The following is a 20,439-nucleotide window of genomic DNA, read 5'->3' as shown; positions in this document are numbered from 1 at the left end:
GCGCCCGCGGCTCCGCTCGCCGCGGCTCACAGGCGGCGCCGCCCCATGGCGCCGGCTCGGGCCCGGCCCCGGCTCGCTCCGCTCCCGCCGGGACTGCAGTCGGGCCGCCGCCGCCGCCGCCGCCGCCGCCGCCGCCGCCGCCGCCGCCGCCGCCCGCGCCCCGGAGCCGCCGCCGCCGCCGCCTCCGGCCCCGCCTGCCGCGCACAGCGCCTGCGAACCCGCGCGGGGCCGGGCGGCGGCGGCGGGCGGCGGCGCCCCCTGGAGGCCGCGCGAGCGGAGCGAGCCTGCCCCCGCGGCCGCCCCGACCCCGGCTCGCAGCCGACCTGGCCTCGGCCCTCCGGCCCCGGCCCCTCCCCGGGCCTGGCCGTGCGCCCTGACCCCAGACCCGGAACGCGACAGGGCCCCGGCACCGAAGGAGACCCTAGACCCAGACGTTGACCGCCACTCGGATCCTCACACGGATCCCAGATTCCACCATCCCTGACCCCAGGCTGGCACCTCAGAACTCGATCCCCGGGACCTGGGTCTCAGACCTTGGCTTTAAACCCGCCACTCTGACCTTGGACGCAGTCCACCACCTGACATCAGACCTGGATAACATTACTGACCCCAGACGCCAAACAGGACCCCAGACCCAGACCTTGGACCACCACCTCAGACTCTGACCACGACCTTGGATCACAACCCTAGGTCTCCGACCCCACAGCCAGACCCTGACACTGACCCAAGACCCCCAACAGGACCCCAGATCCAGATTTGGACCATGACTTCAAACACTGATCCCAACCACAGACCACAACCTTGATCCCATCCTGGTTACTGACCCCCAACCTTGATTCCAATCCCAGACACAGCCCATTATCATGACCCTAAAGCCTGGATTTGGGGGCAGGGCCCAGACCTGGGCTTGGACGGTCAATTGCAGGCCAGGGTCCTAGACCCAACAACAAGAACTCTGGACAGGGACCCACGACCAGGACATCCAATCAGGACCCAGACTGGACCTAGAACCCTTAACAGGTCACCATGAACCTGGGACCTGACAACAGCAGTTGGACTCCAGAGCTACTCCAGTCAGTGCTCACCACTCCTGCTCCAGACCCAACCCTGGCCCCAGGACTCCCACTCAGGACCAAGGACCTGGAACCAACCCCTGCCCTCCCTGGACCGGCCAGTAGACCCAGGTCCCTGGTCTGCACCCCAGCTCATCCATGGCATTATGATGGAATCCTCCTGATTCCACAACGTGGGATCAAGCCTCTCTCAGCCTGGGAGGGCACAGGGCTCTCAGAGCTGCCTGGTAAGGGCAACTTATTCTGCTGAGAGCCCACAGTGGGGGCTCCGTGGGTCTCCAAGCAGCACCCCTTAACTCAACATGCCCCTCTCTAGAGCCGCTCTCTGATTCCTAAGGTGACAAGATCCCCTCCCAGTCCCGGGCACATGGGGCCTCATGCCAGTTTGTGGGCCAGGAACAAGGACCCTTTTGCAAAGCAGGGCCCCCCTCCCTGTACACTTCTCAGGCTACTTTCTGAGATCAGCCTTGGCAGAGCCTGGACCCAGAGCATATCAGGGATGGCAAAGTCCCCTTCTCAGTGGGCAACACCACCATCCACCCAGATACCCAGCCAGATCTCCAGGCATCATCCTTGACTCCTCCCTCTCCCCCGCCATAATCTAATTTATCACCACATTCTCCAGTCTGGCCTCCCGAGAATCTCCTCGAACCTGTCTGCTTCTTAGCATCCCCATGGCGGCTGCCCTGATGCAGGCCCTGAACAGAGATGCCACTCCCAAATCGAGATCTGAGGGAGTTACTGCCTGCTTAGCACCGAGAAGCAGTGCTCCAGGCGTTCTGGGGCTGCTGAGCATGGGGGAACACAGGGGGGCTCCAGGCCCCCACCCCACTCTGCTCAAAGCAGATCAGGTGAGCATGTTTCCTAACCTGCAAGTCAAGGTCTCGGATGACTGGGTCCTGCTCCCCTCTCCAGCTTGTGTTGCCACCATCCTCTGCACCTGGGGTCACCCTACCAGCCCACCCACCGGTTCTTGCCTCTGTGCCTTTGCTCTTCCCTGTGCCTGGAAGCTCTCTGTGTGCCCTCTTCCCTGGCTAACACCTGCTCGTCCTTTAAGACCCGCCTCCTCCAGATAGCCTTCCCTAACCCCCAACCCCAACTGTGTGCATCTCCAATTCTGCACTTACCACCTATTTCCTTGATTTGAAAACATCATCAACTGCAAGATACATCGTTTCAAGTTTTTGACAATGGGGGTGTATGAAGCTTTATAAAATGTTTGCATCAATTGGAAAATGCACCAAATGTCAGCACTGCTAATGTATGCAAAAAAAAAACATAACCCAAAACATATATACTGTTTCTCACTTGTAACTGATGCTCCCACTTCATCTCTTGCCCCCAGTGCCCACCACGGGACCTGAAAGGCATAGTCAACGTTTGATGAATGAATGAGTGAATGAGCTCCTCAGTCCAAGGTGGCACACGGAGTTTGGGGCAGAACAGGGCCAGAGGTACACAAGGATGCCACAAGAGGAGGCCTCTCACCTCCCCTCCCGCCCCTCCCGACTCTTCAACTCTTCGGGACGGGACTCTGATTACAGCCACACGCTGACCTGGGTTTTGTGGAGCAGCTCCTATTTAAAAAAATTCTGCCTGATGAACTTGTCAGACCAGAATCCCTGTTGGTTCTGAAATGCCAGACGTCCTGCTCCGGAAGATGGTCCTACCTTCCCCCACCGCAGAAAAAACCCGGACAGCCCCTCCCATCCACAGCCCAACTTGCAGCCCCAGTGAGCCTGAAGCCCAGTATCTTTGGAAAGAGCGGGTCTCCAAGGCCTTCCTCATTAATCCCTGGGACCCTGGAAAGCGGCTCCTGGAAGCCCTGGGCTGGGAAGAGGTTGGCACCAGTCCCTGGCCTGGGGGAGGCTGTTTTTTTGGGTGGTGCTGCCCTCTGGTGGTTGAAGGAAGGTCAGTTGTAAACTTGCCTTTTCAGCCTGGCTTCAGTCACTCCTTCCAACAAACGTTTGTCTGTGCCCACACTGTGCCAGCCTCCAGCTGGGATGTTGGCAGTGAAAGAGGAGAGGAACCCATCTCTGCCCAGCTGGAAGACCTGCAGACACATCATTACCTGACATCTCCCTCAGATGACTAATAGGTGTTGCAAACTTAATGCATCCCACACTGAGCTCTTGCTCCCACCACCCAGCCCCTGTCCGACCTGCTCCTCTCCCGCCTCCCCATCTCAGCCGCGGCTCCTCCACCTTCCAAAGACCTAGGAGTCATCCTTGATTCCTGTCTTCCCTCACCTGCCCCACACGCACACCCTGTCATCCAGCCCGTCCTGTCGACTACCTGGTGTGTCTGTCTCCACAATGGACCCCAGATCCTTCACTGTGCCCCGCTAAGCCCAGTCCGAGTCCCATCACCTCCTGCCTGATGCTGATGCCTGCACCAGCCTCCTTTCTGGGCTCCCTGCCTCTCCTCTGGCCAGAGATTTTACAAGCCTAAGTCAAACTCCACCTCCGATGACTGCCCCTGCACTTGGATAAAACCCAGCGCCCTTTCTGTGGCCTGTAAGACCTGTGCAGTCTGGTCTCCCTGCCTGCCTCTCTAACCCAACCCCATCCCTGTGCCCCTTAGTCTCCAGTCTCTCTGGTCTTCCTTCTGTCACTACAACAAGCCAAGTTCATTTCCACCTCTGGGGTCTTGACTTTATAATTCCCCTTGGCTGGAACGTCTTTCCCCTCCTTTCCAGCAAGGCAGGCTCCTGCTCACCTTGCGTCCTGTGGATTGAAAGGTTCCTGCCCAGGGGCTCTCTCTTGGTGCCCCTGTTTGTTGTGGTCACTGCTGCATCCCTCACATCCAGCATGGTGCCCAGCACAAAGTTAGGGCTGCAAAGAGAAACAGGATTCAGTGGTGGCCCAGTCGGTGGGGAAGAAGACCCCTAAACCTATACCTCCAATTAACCTAGCAAGAACTATGATTCGAGCAGGTGGGGTGCTCAGGAGAAGAGGTCAGGGAAGGGTTGGGGAAGGGCCACAGAGGGTGGGGGAGGGATGGGGCAGGTCTTGAAGTTGACAGTGTGTGCATGTGAGCGTGAGTGAGGTTGGGAGTGAGTACTAGCATGTGCCAAGGCCCAGGAGGACACCGCCAGCCCCTCACATCTCCATCTCCATGCTGGGCTTTGAAGATCCAGGAAGATAAGCCCGGGGACTTCCCTGACCTCAGGAGGGGCGTCTGGATTGACCAGGAGAAACTCCTGCTTAACATTGACAGCCACCTCTCCGATGTTCGGGGCCCAGACAGTGCCAGGCTCCAGCTGCGATGCTGGGGGCTCACTTCATTGCCTCACTCACTCATCCCACGAGGGTTGAGGTCCTACAGGCCAGGCTCTGGTGCTTGGCCTTGTGGGTCCAAGAGAGGGAGAGACAGACAGTGAACTTATGGGCAAACTACACATAATAACCACTGACACTTTGGGGTTCTCGCTCTGTGCAGGGCACTGTTCCTGGAGCCCGGATGATCTCATTTAATGCTCAAAACATCCTTATGAGGCAGGTGACAAGGTAACAAGAGCCAGGAGCCTCCCCAGCTGAAGTCAGGGAAACCTCTGAGGAAGGGCGTTTTTGCCAGAGCCAGAAGGATGGGAAGGAAGCAGTTTTCCCAGGGGCAAGGAAAAGAGGTTTTTAGGGATGTGGAACAGCAAGTGCGGAGACCCTGAGGGAGGAAAGGGCCGTGATTATCCAGGAGGCTCCCACATCTCCAGGATGCCATTCCTTCGCTCCTTTCCGCACAGTTCAAGGGCCTTCGGCCCCTGGCCCCTGGGCCCGCAGGCACTGGCACACAATCCTGGGCCGGGCTTCCGGACCGGGGCTCCGCCCGACCTGCTTCCCAGGAACCCTCCGGAAGATCGCACAGTCTTGCACTGCCCCGGGTCCCAGGCTCCTTTTCCGCCTCAGAACCTCAACTCGAGCACGGCCCCGCCCCGCCCCGCCCCGCCCCGCCCCCGCCATGGCCCCGCCCCCGCCAGGGCCCGGCCCGCCCCGCCCCCGCCAGGGCCCCGCCTCCGATCCGCCCCGCCCCAGCCTCCGCAGCGTCCCGCCCCCGGCGCCCGCCTGGAGCCGTCCCCAGCGCGCATGCGCCCCGGCGCGCTCGGCACAGTCTAGCGCCGAAGCCTGTTGAGTTCGCGTCGCGCGGTATTGTGCCATTACCCTCCCAGCCCGCCTGTGAGTGTCCGAGGCATGATCTCGTAGCCCCCACCGGCCCTACGCTGTGGTCACTGGTACTTGCTGTCTCGGGGGGAGGGAGGCTATGTGTGGAAAAGATCTGGGGTCAAATGCTAGTGTCTTCTACTGACCCTGCTGGGTGCCCTAGGCAAGTTGCTTAACCTGTCTGAGCCTTGCCTTTCTCATTTGTACACGGGGCGTCTTCAGCCTGGCCTTACTGGATTGTTTTGAGGATTAACGGATAGGATGTGTGTGCCGTGTTGGGCTGGGGGGGATGGCTTGTGGAGTGGCCACTGTCACACGTGGAGTATCCTGGGCCTCGCTTATGTTTCCCTCTAGGCGTCCTCCGTGGTCTCTTTCCTTTCCTTTCTCATCTCCCCTCCCCCTTTCTCTACCTCTTTCTCTGCCTTTCCTTTTCTGGGTCCTTCAGGGTGTTTTCTCTCCATGTGTCTTGTGTCTGTGTCTCTTTCTGCTTCTGTCCCTCTGTCTTGCCATCCTAGCACTCTCATGGCACACTCTGGGCGGATAGCATCTGGACCTTCCTGCCCCCTGTAACTCTCTGGAATGGGGCGAGTGGGGGAGGCAGAAGTTGGGTGATAATGCCAGGCTGAGGGCAAAATCCAGGTGCTCCCCGACCTCAGTGCCTGCTCTCCCTGTTTCCTGCCCCCGCATGGGTGTCGACACTGAGGTTTCCATCCCGGCCCGGGCACCTGGAAAAGTGGTGGTAGGACGGGTCTCCCCAGCCAGCAAGTGCCAGGCCTGCTCTGCTGCTGGCCACTCAAATGGCACTTAGCACAGAGCTGGCCTGGGAGAGTTGGGATTGTCCATCCCCCAGGACTAGCTACATCATTTGCAGGGCCCACTGCAAATGAAATGCGGAGCCCTTGTTTAGATATTATTAAGAATTTCAAGATGGCGACAGCAGAGCATTAAACTAAGTGTGAGGTCCTTCTGAGTGCAGGGCCCTGTGTGACTGCACGGGTCAGTCACCCCTTCAGTCGATCCTGCCTCTGCCTCCCATACACCCACCTTGCATTAGCTTAGTAAATTTCCTTCTACCCCCTTGTGCCCCCGCGCCCCTTAGGACAGATGAGTGGGGAGGTAGAGCTAGCAAAGGCTAGCCCCACCCTCGAGGAGTTCAAAGTGCCAGGGGAGAGGACTGGATGCTCAGCAGGACATGACAGAGCTGTCCCAGGCCCACTGTTCACAGATGTCCCACCTCTGCCACTGGCCCTAGGACCGCCACTTCACCCCTGAGCTTTGCCTTGGCTTTGTCATCCATAGAATGAAGACAGCTGCCCCTGGGGCAGGAGTGAGCATGACACGAGATCACATATACACTGGGAGGCTAGCAAGCCAGGTGGCTACTAGCCAGGTAGCCAAGTAGACACTAGCATTTGGCCCCAGATCTCCGGACTGACTCCGGAGCCGGAGTCTCCAGGTTTTATGAGCCAAGACACTTCAGGCAAATTGTTTAATGTCCATATCTCAGTTTCTCCCCTTTAAAATGAGGATAATAGTAGGGTTGCTGTGAGGATTATATGAGTTCCTACATGTAAGGGCTTAGAACAGTGGCCAACACGTACTAAGACCTGTTAGATATCAGCCATGTTTACTATGTTGTTGTTGCCTAGAAAAGGCACAGAATGTCCAGGGTAATCCTGGTTGAGGGGAAATGGGAAGGCCTTCTGGAGGAAGAGGTGTTTGAAGGAAGGATAGATTTTCATAGTTGTGATGAGGCTCAACACAGCAAGCCCAGGGACCACAGAGATGTCCAGTTGGAGGCCTTGAGACAGAAGCACCTACCAGGTGCCACGCGCAGTGCTTCCCGTTTTACAGGTGCCCGTGACAGGATGAGTTTCCTCTGAGTTTAGACATGATCCTGGAGGGTTACTGAAAATTTTTGTGTGTGCCTTGGGAAGATTAATTCATAGCTGAATCCACGTTACATTGGAAACAGGCAAGAAAAAATAAGAGGCTGGTAGCATTAGCACAAGAAAGGAGGGGAAAGATGTACGAGGTGGTGGCAAAAGTGACTTTGGAGAATGTGGCAACTGTTTTGGGGAGGGACGGGCCTCTGAGTAACTGAGCTACTGGGAACACTGATGCAACAGTGTTTCTTGGCATCTGTTATGTGCCAAGCTCTGCACCAGCTACTGAGGACAACGTGGTGAGGGGGACACTGATCTCTGTCTCGGGGGAAATTGCCGGCTAGCTGGGGAGACTGACTTTAAAGTTAGTCCTAAAAACCAGTAGGGTTATATGGGAGCCTATGACCTAGTCTTGAGCAGGATGGGAAATGCCTTCCTGGAGGAAGTAACATGTAAACTGAGGAAGGTGAACCAGCAGAGGGAACACACATGTAAAGGCCCAGAGATGGTGGAATTGGAAAAAGTTAGATGTGGGTGGAGAGGAGTATGCTGAGGGGCAAACGGTGAGTGAGGGAAGCTTGAGGACTTTGTCCTGAGACACCCTGGTGGGTTTTAAGCAAAGCAGCAGCCAAATTTATCTTTTAAAAGAAATGTTCTGGGGGCCAGCCCGGTGGTGCAGCGGTTAAGTTCTCATGTTCCGCTTCTCGGCGGCCCAGGGTTCGCCGGTTCGGATCCCGGGTGTGGACATGGCACTGCTTGGCAAGCCATGCTGTGGGAGGCGTCCCACGTATAAAAAGGCAAGTAGAGGAAGATGGGCACGGATGTTAGCTCAGGGCCAGTCTTCCTCGGGAAAAAGAGGAGGATTGGCAGTAGATAGCTCAGGGCTAATCTTCCTCGACAAGTAAATAATAAATAAATAAAAGAAATGTTCTGACTGCCAACGCAGAGGACAGGGGCTTGGACTAGAGGCTGGGAGGCCAAACGGGGCTCTTGCTGTGGTCAAGGTTCTGGACAACGGTGGCCTTGACTAAGGCGGCAGGGATGAGGTTACCGAGAGGCAGATGTGTTTCTGAGATATTTCGGAGGTAAATTGACACTCTTCCTTCCCTGACAACATCCAACCATGGTCACATCCATATCCATCCTCAGGAAACCAACATGAAATCAGCCCATCATGCAAGTCCCTGTCCTCTTCTAGAATGTGCCGCAGAATTGGAGATGATCCTTAACTCCCGGCTTGGGAGCGGGATGGGCAGGGCTCCCCCTGCTCCCCTGAAGGTGGTGGTGCACGCCTCCTCAGGGCCTCCCACGTAGATTTCTGCTTTCGTGAGACGCTGCAGCGGGTGGGGGGGGGGGGCTGCAGCGGGGGGTGAGGGAGCGGTCTGCTGGCAGCACCCAGCACGCTTGCCCACAAGCTGGAAGCTCCTCCTCAACAAGCTGAAAGGCAAGTGACTGAGAAGCGGTGGGATGCTGTGGGACAGGCTGACTGAAGCCTGCCGAGTCCAGGCCCTGCTCAGGGAACTGGAGCGGCACTGTCCTCGAGGGGCCTGTTCTGCAGCTTTAGGGGATGGGGGTTGGCCTTGGCTTCCGGCTCTGCTGGGACGGCAAGATCAGAAATCCCCAGGCCCGGTCTTAGGAGAGCACGGCAGGGGTCCTTACCCCTTCAAACACTGCCTTTGGGGAGGCGGGCAGGGGATCAGGTAACCTCCTATTTAAATGTTCACATCTATTAAAAAGTTCACCCTGAAGGAGTAAAATGTCGTGGTGTTTCTAGAAGCAAGTGCTGCTTTTTGAAATTAAAAAAAAAAGGAGGAAAGAAAAGTAGTAAATGTGTATAGCAGGCAACCTCTGGTCTTGGCCTCCGGCACAAGAGCCCACATGACCTTCTGACTCATCCTGTCTCTCACGCGCGCACACACACACCAAGGCAGAAAAGGTTTTGGTTTTTGGTTTCTGTTTTTAAAGCCTTTTTATTAAAAAAAAAAAGAAAAGAAAAGAAAAGAAAAAAACCAAAATATTTCCCATTGGAGGCTATTTCTTTTTTTGTCTTTTAAAAATTTTATTACACAAATATCTCCCATTCCCACGTGTCAGAGGAAAAGATGTCCTTGCTCTTCCTAAAACCAATAGTGGAGAACGTTTTGAAAACAAAAGTCCAGCTAGCTTCCTTCCTTCCCTGGCCCAGAATCATCCCAGCGTGTCAAGTGAGATAGCATGACTTGTCCCCTTAATGCTTACATTTAATTTAAATTCTTTAGCACAACATTGGAGATTGACTCTAAATCAGCAACAAAAAATATATATTTACAATATTTCTCCGAAAAACAAAAAACACAACCAAACCCTTTAAACATAGTGACTTTAGGAGTTTTATTTATGGAGCAGTTATTTTTTTAATCACCAAGTGATTTTATATTATATATATATAAATTTTCTTCCTTTCCTTTGTGGTTTTTCGCCCCGGTGCTTGGAAAGATGGAGGCAGGGTGTCTGGTCCTGGGGTCTGAGGAGGGCAGCTCTCCTGGCAAGGCCATATCTAAGAGCAGATGGCAGGAAATGCGATGGAACTCCCGGGTTCCTCTGTCTCCAGACTTTCCTTTCCTCCACATGGACCAACCCTCACCTCTAAAAACCATTTTCCCCCTCACAGTCCCAGAGAAAAGGAAAACCCAGCAAGGGCATAGGTCCATCTGCCGCCACTCCTGGGCTCCCTTTTCTGCTGACCAATTTACGTGCGCGGTAAAAATGCTTGTTTTTCCAAACCCAAAACAAACAAAAACCAAAACCCAAAACAAACCATCAGCTTGGAAATTTCTGTTGATGAAATGTCCCAAAGTCAGAGGCACTCTCCCGGCACAATCCCTGCTCTGAAGGGGTCTCTCCACCTCCCCTTTTATAAAAAGACAACAAAACAAAACAAAGTAATCTTTTCAGTATTTTCCACAGGAGCAACCAAAAAAAGGCAGGAAGCTTCCAATTATAGGTCATTAACAATAATATTAATAAGGTTTTTGCTCAATACCCAGGGTTCTTTACAGAGAAGTCCCCCTAACTGAGGCACTCTGGAATAAGTCACTGGCATTTCCTCAAAGTTTCGGCCCCAGGTCGCTGGGGCCTGGAGACCAATGAAAGGGGCAGAGGGTCACGGGAGCAGACTGCTGCTTTTAAGGCGCAGCCAAGAAAATCAGCAGATTGGAAGAAACAGACACAATGCCACCCGTTCCCAGGACCCAGTTTTCTCTTAGGAAGCCAGTCAATGCCAGGGTCAAAGCTGGGCTAGGTGGCAAAGAGGGGGCCCCTCTGCCTCTATTGCTTTCGAAGTGGCAAAGGTGCAGCTGGCGTCTCTCCTCGGTGGCTCACACTCAGACCCCTGGTGCCTGGGCTCCTTCCCCTCCCCCGTAGGGCTTCCAGAGGAGGAGAGCCTGACTGGGCTGCCGGACCGGGGCCAGGAAGGGATGGGGCTGGAGGACGAGAAGGCGGGGCAACGTTGTGCTATCGCTATCCTTACTGATGGGGAGCAGAGTGCAAATCCGCGTCTATCGTTTATAAGCTCTTGCCACAGGCTGCTGCTATTGAGCATCTCCTCACACACTTAAATATTGACCCAAAAGAAATTCGACCTTTCTTTCTTTCCTTATTTTTTTTTTAAAGTGCAAAAAGCTCTCTGCTGCCCTAGAGAGAGGATCTTTGGACAGGCCGTTCAATGCAAAGTAAAAGGGGGCAGCTGATGGGCTTGACACAGGGCGGTGGAGTAGGAGACACCATGCTCCCCTCCCTCCCTCCCTCCACACACACGCGTAATACACTCAGCCACACACACAGAGGCACATGCACACCCCCTTCCACGGCTGCAGGCAGAGGGCAGGTGACTGGCTTCTAAGCAGGACCCACCCCTCCCCCCCCCCAAAAGGTGCCAGATGAGTGAGCGCTGGGGCTAAACACAGGCCTGGGCTCTGGGGGCTATACTACACGGGAGGCCCAGAGCCTGCCGGGAGGCAGGTGGGGACGTGGCCCGGCTCTCTGCTCCCCCCAGCTGGAGGAGATAGGCTGCTCCCTCTGAGAACACACATCCTGGGAAAGCCCTATTCAGGCAGGAATAGGAACATGTGGAAAAAGGGCAGTGGGAGGGCGAAAAGGGAGGGGAACAAGGAGATGGTGCCTGTCTCAGAATCTGTCTAGAAAGCAATAAAATGGGGGTGTCTCTGGGGTAGACAGTTCCAGCTCCTCTGAAGAGCCTCAACCCCAATAAGTGCAACAAGGACCTCATGGTGGGCAAGTCTAGGGTGGGGTAACCTCATTATGTGAACTACCACGAGCATTGGACAGGATCAAGCTAAAGGGAGGGGAGAGGAGGGAGAGCAGACACAGACGAGGTTTTAGACACCTCAACAGCACCAGTGTGATCTGCATGGGTCTGGCATTCCTGGGGCTGCTGGCCCCTCCTGCATAAGCCGGGAGAGTGTGAAGGAGGAGAGACACGCACTGGACACCACAAGGAGAACCCGGCCACGGAGACAGGGCTGCTTTCTTCCCTGGGAGTTTCCTCAGAACCAGGCACTGCTGGGGACCATGGATGGGGAGGAGGGCCCCAGGGCCCAGCGCAGATGACAGTTGCACAGACACCTCAAACTGAGAGCCTGACCTCCTGGCAGGCGAGCGAGTGGGCGGGCGAGCAAGCGAGCAGGCACCTTGACAGCACACAGCCTGTGCTTTCCCCTCGGATCAATTTGCTACTCCCTTCTCCTTAGGAGGGAGAGGAGCAGGCAGGTAAGCCTGGTGTCCACCACCCTCTCTGCCCTGCCTGTAGGGGAAGGGCTCAAGGGACAGGAGAGCAGAGAAGGAGTGTGACGCTGGCCTCAGAGCCCGTGCAGGTCCGGGGAGAGAGGCTCTCCCGGCTGGGGAGTCAAGGGAAGATCGGTTTCCTGTTCAGTCTGGGCTGGGTGTGTCTTAGCTGATCTTCTGTATCAGCTTCTCGTCAGACAGGCAGTAGAGACTGTTGATGGACAAGTCTGAGATGAAGTGCTCGCAGGCTTTTCGAGTGATCTGCTTACATCCTCGAAGGTCAATCAAGGTGACGTTGGCGATGCGCCGTAGGTAGATCAGGGTCTGGTCTGTCAATTTATTGCAACCTGTGGGGAAAGTGACAAGGAGGACAATGCTATGTATGCATAGCCATAGGAGCCTACTACTGCTGCTCAATTCTCCAGCTTTCCCTTAAAATGCTAAACAAAAGCCCTCTTTGTTCCATGACTACCTGCCTTAGAGACCACAAGTGCCACTGGCACTGTGGTCTCTGAAGGTCCCCTGCCGCCTCAGTCCCTGCACTGCAAGGCTGACAAAACTGCAGCTGGCTGGGGGCTGTGCTCCTGGCACCTGACAACTACTCGAGGCCTCAGTCCCCCATCAGTTAAGAAAGGCTAGAAATCCATGTCCTTGTCCAGATGTGAGGAAACAAATGAACACGGTTTAGTCAACAGACCCAAGTTCTTTCTGTTCTACTGGTCAAGCTCCAGAAAGGGTTGGGACCGCCAGGAGGCATGGGGCACTGTCTGTCATGTAGCGTCACAGCAGCATACCTGCCATGTTGAGCTCTGTGAGGGAGTAACGAGTGGAAGACCCGACAGCGGTGAGTAGATTGGAGGACTGATCTGTCAGGTGGCTGCAGTGACTGAGGTCGAGTCGAGATAGGAGGGGCATGTGGCGAATGATGAGGCGAAGCGTGGCATCTGTGATGTCAAGGCCTGCTAGCCGGAAGTCGGTCATATTCCGGAGCTTGCTGCGATTGTCCTGACCTGCATAGGTAGGAAAAGAGCCTAGATCAAAACTCTGAACTCCAGCCCAGCTCTGAAGCTGTAGGCAGCTTTAGCTACTTGCTGGCCAGGCCCCCTTGCAGGGCTTAAGCAGAATTGCCCACAGCAGAGAGTGAACAGTATATGGGGGCAGTTTCTGGGAAACCAGACACATTTTCTTTCTTCCCAGCTGCTAGATTATGCCTCACTTACACAGCAAAAGGGTATGTGTGGAATGCTCCTACCCTTCCCACACTCCCACACTTTTCTAGACCATATCATGCAAGCAGCTTTTAATGTTCCACCTCCACCATGAAGCCTTCCCAGACTTCCTCAGGCTCATACTCTCTAGGCCCCAAACTCCAGTGACCCACAAAATGGACTTACTCCTTTGTTTGTAGGTAATCTGGCTGTAAATAGTTAACCTGCACTTGTACATAGTCCATCACTGTTCTCAATTTGCACTCTTCTGTTCTTCCATAGCATCATTCTGGGACTACCTTAGCTTCTGAGGACAAAGTCTGTTGAAAGATAAAGCTACCCCAAGACAAGCACAGAGAAGTCAGGCCCAGAGCATACCTGGTTTATCAGCCGGTGGAGTCAGCAAGTCCCGAATTTGAGGGTCTTTGATTCCTACTGCCCACCGAAGATCAAGAGTCCTGAGAAGGGGGCAGCTGGAGGTGCTGAGGGCAGAGACTGCAGACCAGGAACAGCCCGCCAGGAGGAGGTCTTTCAGTCCTGCAATGGAAGGAAACGGAGATAGGCAATAATACACTCTGTCAGCACACCCAAAGCCTCAACTGCCAGCTGATCTGACCAAGGGAAATGGATTCCCAGTCTAACGGGGACAGGGACTATGTACTAACCTTATGCTAGTAATTCAGCTCAAAGATTCCTATGGTGTCCTCTATCACATCTTCTAGCTTTAGTGGCAAAACTGATTGCTTAGTTCCTACCAGAGCAATCTAAGTGTGACTGACTCCCTGTCTTTCCACGACCTCAAAATGCCGAAGGGAGCAAGGGGCTAACCAAGGCAACAACTTACTCAAATTCCCTCTTCCCTGGCTATGCGGAGAGCGCAGGGCTGTCACTAGCACCTCATCCCATTCTCTTCGTTGTCTAGTGCAGTGACTGGCCTGCCAGTTGAGTGGCGCCCTGGGGACTGGCAGTGAAGGTGGCCCCAGGTGAATCTCTTGCTAAGCAGAAGGGCAACAATGGCACGGACTGCTGCCCTGAAGCACTTTTGAGCAGCACTGCCCACACCCAGCTTCCCACCCGCTCCTGCGTCCCTGCAAGGACAGCCGCATGGCTGCTCACCTGGCAGCCTATTGACGAGCCACGTCAGTTGTTTTTTGGAGATGTTGGTCCAACTGAGGTCGAGGCTAACTGGCTGCCTCTTGATGATGCCACTTAGAGCCTGGGGTACAATAGCCTTACACCTACTCAAGTCAATTTTTGTCCAGAGTCTTTTGTCGCAGCACCTGTGACAGAAGGAAAGAGAACTAGCTGTCAATAACCTGATCTCCTTGTCGGAGGAGCTCCCATCACAGGCTGCTGGAGGCTTCTGGGAAAAGCAGAGCGCCTGGAGGGTCACCCTGCCTAGGTTCTTCAACAGGCACACAAAGACTGCGCCTGTCATTGTTTTGCCTCACAGAAGAGGGGTTGTCCTTTACAGCAACCCTATAGGTTAAGTAGTGGATAACTTGACCAGTTCACCCTGATTTACTCTGGGTGGGCTGAGAACATAGCACGGTTATTAGGGACACACAGCAAACAATATACTCTAACCCCTCATTTGCATTAAATGGTATGGCTCCCACCAAAGTGTATATAAGGGAGCATTAAAAAATTTGACTTCTGCCTGCTTGAAGCTACTAGGCTTGCCTCCATTCTCTCCCTTGCCAGTCACTCCCAGTTGCCTGAGAAGCAGGGTGCTATTGGCACTTGCACAGTTCATCCTGCTTTAAGCTCTAGAAAGAGCCCATTACTGCATCAGGCCAAAAGAGGCTCTTTATTATCAGGCCTGGAGAGTCTTCTCCCACCCTTGGGTTTCTGCCTCAGTGCTCTCTCTACATTTTCTAGCCAGACCACAGCAGGACTGAATGGAAGAAGCCTGCCTTTCCACTGCAATCTGCAAGTCCATAGGCCACAAACAGCACTGCAACATACAGGCTGCTGTTTAATATTTTACAGCCCCCACCTCCCAGCCCAGCCCAGAGTCTGGCTGGCAGGGGAAGGGGAGACGGCACACAATGGGAGTCTTATGTGGCTCAGCCCGGAAACCGAGGGATAGAGCCAGGCAGGCCCACTAGCCCTACGAAGAGAAATATTAGGAGAATTTGGGTAGATCACATGTCAATTCAGATTTGGGAAATAAACTTGTGTTTGTGAAGAATGGGGTCTTTATTTCAAGACTGAAAAAATGTCACCAATGGCAAATGAAATTCTATGGCAGAAACAAGCCACTTACAATAGGGCAGTGGATCTCAAACTTAAACACATGTCAGAATCCCCTGGAAGAGAATCTGTTAAACACATTGCCTGGTCTACCCCTAGAGGTTCTGATTCAGGAGTTCTGAAATGGACCCTGAGAGCCCAGATTTCTAAAAAGGTGCCAGGTGATGCCACTGGTCTGGGCATTACACTGTAAGAACTACTGTAACAGGGTTTGACCCATATGGAAAGGATATGTCCCATGGTCCAGGAGCTTAGGAAAAAGCAATGCCCCGTGGAAATCTTTGCTCATCACCTTTAGCGATTCTTTCCCCCAAGTGTCTTAATGTTGAACTTGAGAGGAAATGGTAGGTCTCGTTAAGAAGGAAAATTAAGTCTCAGGAGGCTTCAGAACTAGACTCTGCTCGCTGGAGGAAGGAATTCTGGTCCAGATTTAGTGGATGAGAATTAACTGTGGGAAATTATGAGCACCTTCAATTTTTTTGAAAAGACATGTCCATCTCTCTCATTAGATGGAGAGGTAATTGAGGCCGCAGCTTAACTGTAGTCATCTGTGTCACTAGCACCAGAAGAGTGACTGGCACATCACAGGCTCTCAACAAATTGAGTTCAGCTGACGTGGGGAGAAAACTCATGACTCTGAAGTTTTAGCACAAACTGTACAAATCCATCCTCCAAATCAGTTTGCTATACCCAGTAAAGAGAGCTGGGAAAGTATGGAGCAGGGAGAGGAGGTAAAGGGCCAAATCTCCCTGATAACACGTGCAGGCACAACTGGCCACACCTTTAATAGGACCCACTGTCTGGGGAACAGACTGGGTTGATTCAAGCCTTCAGAACCTGACAAGCCTCCAGATGCCAAGACGCATGCTGTTCTCATATGGAAAACCTGCCACCTACTCCCGTACCCCTATTCCTGATCCCTGTATCCCTGCTCACCATTTATACCACGTCTTGCACACTCGCATACATTCACAAAGTTCTCTGCGGCTGAGGTAGCGGAAGACAGACATCCAGACCTCCCGCTGCATCCAGCTTTCGTCTCCATCCTGAGCCCAACTGCCCCGGCCATTCAGCCTGGCTGCACCCCCCTCCTCTGCACTGTCATCTTCCTCCTCCTCCTCCTCCTCTTCCTCCTCCTCTCCCCCCAGCCCCTCCTCATCCCCACGCTGGGGGGTTCGGGCTGGGCAGTGCTGCACTAGCACACGGGGGGAATGGCGAAGGTTGGCAGAGGAGGCCGTGATGGCCTGCAGCTTGGGCACAATGGATGTCCCGTGGAGCTCTTTGGTGGGCCTCTGCAGCGTGACAGTGAGGTACGATCCCCGGATCTTGGCTTTCTCAACTTCAGACAGCTCCTTTTTGCCGCTGGGATTGTTCTCCTTTTCCCGTACCATGGTGCGCTCTGTGGCCTGCAGCCGCAGCAACTGCCGCCGTTTGAAGCGCTCATCGCGGCTGGCACTGTGGTGGTCGCTGGGGCCAGCCCCAGGGGATGACCGAGTCACCATACCCCGGGGGGACACCGGGTCATGGATGAGCTGTAGCATGGAAGTGGGTGAGTGAGGCGGGGGCGTGAGGGGCTCGTCGCAGCTCCGCAGGGGCCGCAGGACTTTGGCTTGTACGGCTTCTTCATCACTCTCTTCCATCTTCCGCTTCTGCAAAACAGGCCCAAAGAGTCAGGTCAGTGCCTCCTTTCTTCAAAACCCTCTAAGTTTACAGTGTGAGCCTCACTGTTGCTCTCAGGGGACTAGAAGCAAGACAGACCACTGCTTTTCTATGGGGAAAGGGACACCTGCGTGCCACAGGGTGGTCATCTCCTCAGAGCCTATAATCTGGATTCTGCCAGGATCAGCAACTGAACTCATGTCTGTGCTACAGAAAACTGATTACAGAACAAAATCCTTAAAATAGGTCACTTGGGAAATCTACCTGTGACAAAAAGGCTTGTGTCCAAGTATAGAAGAGTGGGATCCAAATTTGGGCCACATGATTCCATTTGCCCACCTATTCAACTCACATCCCAATTTCGGGATATAATTCCCTGGGTAAACACATCCTTTCAAGTGGCCACAACTCTACCCCTACACAATCTGACCATTTTAAGTTGTGTCTCTGATGAGCTCTTTCACCCAGGAGGTGCTTCAGGTGAAGAGGGGATGCTGGCGGTGGAAGAAAAGCAGCCAACATGCACTATTCGAGCTAGGATGCCGGATCTGACAGCAGTAAGCACCATGACTTTTGGCTCCGCCAGTGCCTGAGCCTGACTCTCGCAGGCTGCTGCTTCCACTCAGCACCCCGCCCCATCCCTGGAGACGGAGCCCATGTGAGAGAGAAGGCAGAGAGGGAGAGCCTCTGTGAGGAACTGCACGGTTCCCAGAGGAGTCTGCTCAGGATGAAAATGAGGAGTTCAGCTTTGGTGACGCCAACAATGCACAAATGACCACAACCTCATCCTATGCCCCTTCTGCTCTCCAGTGGCCTGTTCCTTCCTGGAGCCCACCCTGGCTATGTTGTGATGAAGCCTAATCAACAGGTTCCACTAGGTACCACAGCAGTCGTTCCGATTTTTCTTACAGAGACATTTTATGTCCCTATGCTCCCTTTTGTCCTTACAGTCTTAGATCACTATGGTTGGAAGAGAATGACCACCTTTTGGGTGCTGGCTTTTACAATGCATTAGATAGTAATACTAAAATACAGCATCTGCCAAACCATCTGCTACAGCAGGGAAGCAAGCACCCACCAGCACCACCACCACTGAAGACACATACAAAAGCTGCTAGTGTAAGAACCTGCTGCTGGTGCAAGAACGTGGGATACGGAGAACTTCAGCACCCATCAACTATAGAAATCCTTGCCCTCAAAGATATTTAGACTGAAAATTCAACTAGCTCACTGCTCAAGTGGGAAGAAACAGAAAGAAGGCAAGGACACTTGTCCCCATTCCTGCACAGTGCACCTAGAGGAGACTACCCAGGCCTGGGTGACTGACACCAGGCCAGCTGCCTCCTCTGTATGTGTCCTTAGCAGGTCTTGTCTTGCCGGCCCAAGTAACCAGAGTCCTTTCGGCCCTCTGACATTACTGGTGACCACTGGGCCAGCAACTGCAGCTGCTCAGGACCAACGTCATGGCACCGGTCCCCTCTAGGGAAGGGGCTGCCTCTGTGGGATACATTTGGGCACAGGGGCAGGGCTTTCTTTGAGGCCACAAAGGTGAAGGTGACAAAAATGTGAACCTGCTTAACTAGAAACTCCAGCACACCACTGTATTTACCAGCTGCCTCAGGTCACTGCCTGCCCTCGAGTTTCATTCCTCAGGAGCAGCCCTGCTCACCTCGTCTCCCTCTTTAAACAGCCCAGCTGGGGTTCCTCTTTCTCTAGGGCCCCAGAGAGTAAAAGGACCTCAGGAATCTGCAGACCCCAAGTGGAACAATACATTCAATAATATACAAAAAACAAACATTAAAAACTCAAACAAAAGAAAACAATTAACCAAAGGAAAAAAAAAGATATCAAACAAAACAAAAAATAGCCTCCCTGGACAGAAAAACTGTGTGAACAAAGTTGCAAAGGCAAAGGTTAGCCATCTCCTAAGCTTTAGGCTTCCTTTCTTCCCATAGTGCACAAATCTGGATAAAGTTCCCTTACCTGGGCTTTTTCTGAGTTGTCCTCCTGGTAGCACTTTGGACACTCCCAGCAATTCGGCAATTCCTCATTAAGCAACCCCTCTCCATCCATCTATAGGCAGGTAGGGTTAAAACAGATGTTAAAAAAGATGTTAAAAATCTGTCTCATTAAAAAAAAGAAAAGAAAAGAAAATCCTGCCACTTAAGCCTCCTTTATCAAACAATAACACAGTCACATGTTTGGGAAGAACCTGGAAGAATTAGCCACTCCTAACCACATTGGTCCATAAAAACCAAGAGCCATTCGGCCCCACTCTCAGCCACTGGGGAACTGGCCAACCTCACTCTTGGTTACTTGATCAGTTAGGCTCCACGAGGAGATTCCCAAGAGTCTCGGTCAATGTGGGGTCTCTTCTCCTGACACATATATTCTCCTGAGGGTCTCGTGCCACTTTGCTAAGGGAACTGAACACACAGGAACAGTGCCAGGTCTGATCCTGACTGTGGGGCATAGTAGTTATGACTGCTTAGATTCAGAGACTAGAGGCCTGTACTCTGCAACACAGTGTTCCCAACCATAAAGTAGGGACGAATAACAATGCCCATCTTATAAGGTTGTGGTGAGGATTAAATGAATTATGTATGACATAAAGTGTTTAGAAAAATGCCTGGCATATAGTAAACACTTTGTATTAACCGTTATCATCATTGTGGAGATAATACCCTATTTTATTGATTCCAAGATGCACATTTTTCACATTTGAATCTTTCTGAAATTGGGCTGCTTCTCACAACTAACAGTGTCTTATAATCACTGTCAGCCAGATGGCAGTCATGACACAGTTGACACCTTTGGGAGGACCGAGAAAGTACCACCACGAATGCCCTTCAGGTTTAAAGAAATATGCAGAAATGGGGTAGAGCCAACTTCACAGGGTCGTCTTAAAGATTAAGCAAGAGAATGCAGGTACAGCAGTGGCTCTCCCCTCCGGATGCACACTGGGGTCACCTGAGGAGCTTTTGAAGACATCCAGGCCCAGGGTCCGTTCTAGAAGAACTGACTCAACCTCTAAGGCTGCAGTCTGAACTTCATTGTTACTTTTTTTTTTTTAAAGATTTTATTTTTTTCCTTTTTCTCCCCAAAGCGCCCCGGTACATAGCTGTATATTCTTCGTTGTGGGTCCTTCTAGCTGTGGCATGTGGGACGCTGCCTCAGTGTGGTTTGATGAGCAGTGCCATGTCCACCCCCAGGATTCGAACCAACGAAACACTGGGCCGCCTGCAGCGGAGCGCGCGAACTTAACCACTCGGCCACAGGGCCAGCCCCTGTTACTTTTTTTTAAAGCTCCTCAGGTGGGCAATGAGCCTGATACAGACTGAGCACTCACTAGATGTTAGCTAATATTATTAGTCACTATTTTTTAGGAACTAACATTCGGAGATACAATGAAGTATGTAGC

At 53.2% G+C, this 20,439-nt stretch overlaps 1 protein-coding gene across 3 annotated transcripts in view; it reads right to left on the bottom strand.

The window, feature by feature from the left end:
- Window positions 1-9,090: 9,090 nt before the first annotated feature.
- KDM2A (lysine demethylase 2A) overlaps window positions 9,091-20,439 on the bottom strand; it is a 90,044-nt gene continuing 78,695 nt past the window's right edge. For all 3 annotated transcript variants that reach the window (XM_014844725.3, XM_070488297.1, XM_070488299.1), the window contains 6 exons: window positions 19,002-19,091; window positions 16,296-17,008; window positions 14,220-14,383; window positions 13,482-13,640; window positions 12,690-12,905; window positions 9,091-12,242 (listed from right to left, as the gene is read on the bottom strand). In XM_014844725.3, coding sequence (XP_014700211.3) covers window positions 12,061-12,242; window positions 12,690-12,905; window positions 13,482-13,640; window positions 14,220-14,383; window positions 16,296-17,008; window positions 19,002-19,091 — 1,524 coding nt within the window. In that variant the 3' untranslated portion in view covers window positions 9,091-12,060. The remainder of the gene's footprint in view (window positions 12,243-12,689; window positions 12,906-13,481; window positions 13,641-14,219; window positions 14,384-16,295; window positions 17,009-19,001; window positions 19,092-20,439) is intronic.

This window comes from Equus asinus, chromosome 17, assembly GCF_041296235.1.
Source record: "Equus asinus isolate D_3611 breed Donkey chromosome 17, EquAss-T2T_v2, whole genome shotgun sequence".
In the NCBI taxonomy this organism is placed as follows: domain Eukaryota; kingdom Metazoa; phylum Chordata; class Mammalia; order Perissodactyla; family Equidae; genus Equus; species Equus asinus.
The sequence above is the reverse complement of the archived record's forward strand: the minus strand, read 5'-3'. Positions and strand labels throughout refer to the sequence as shown.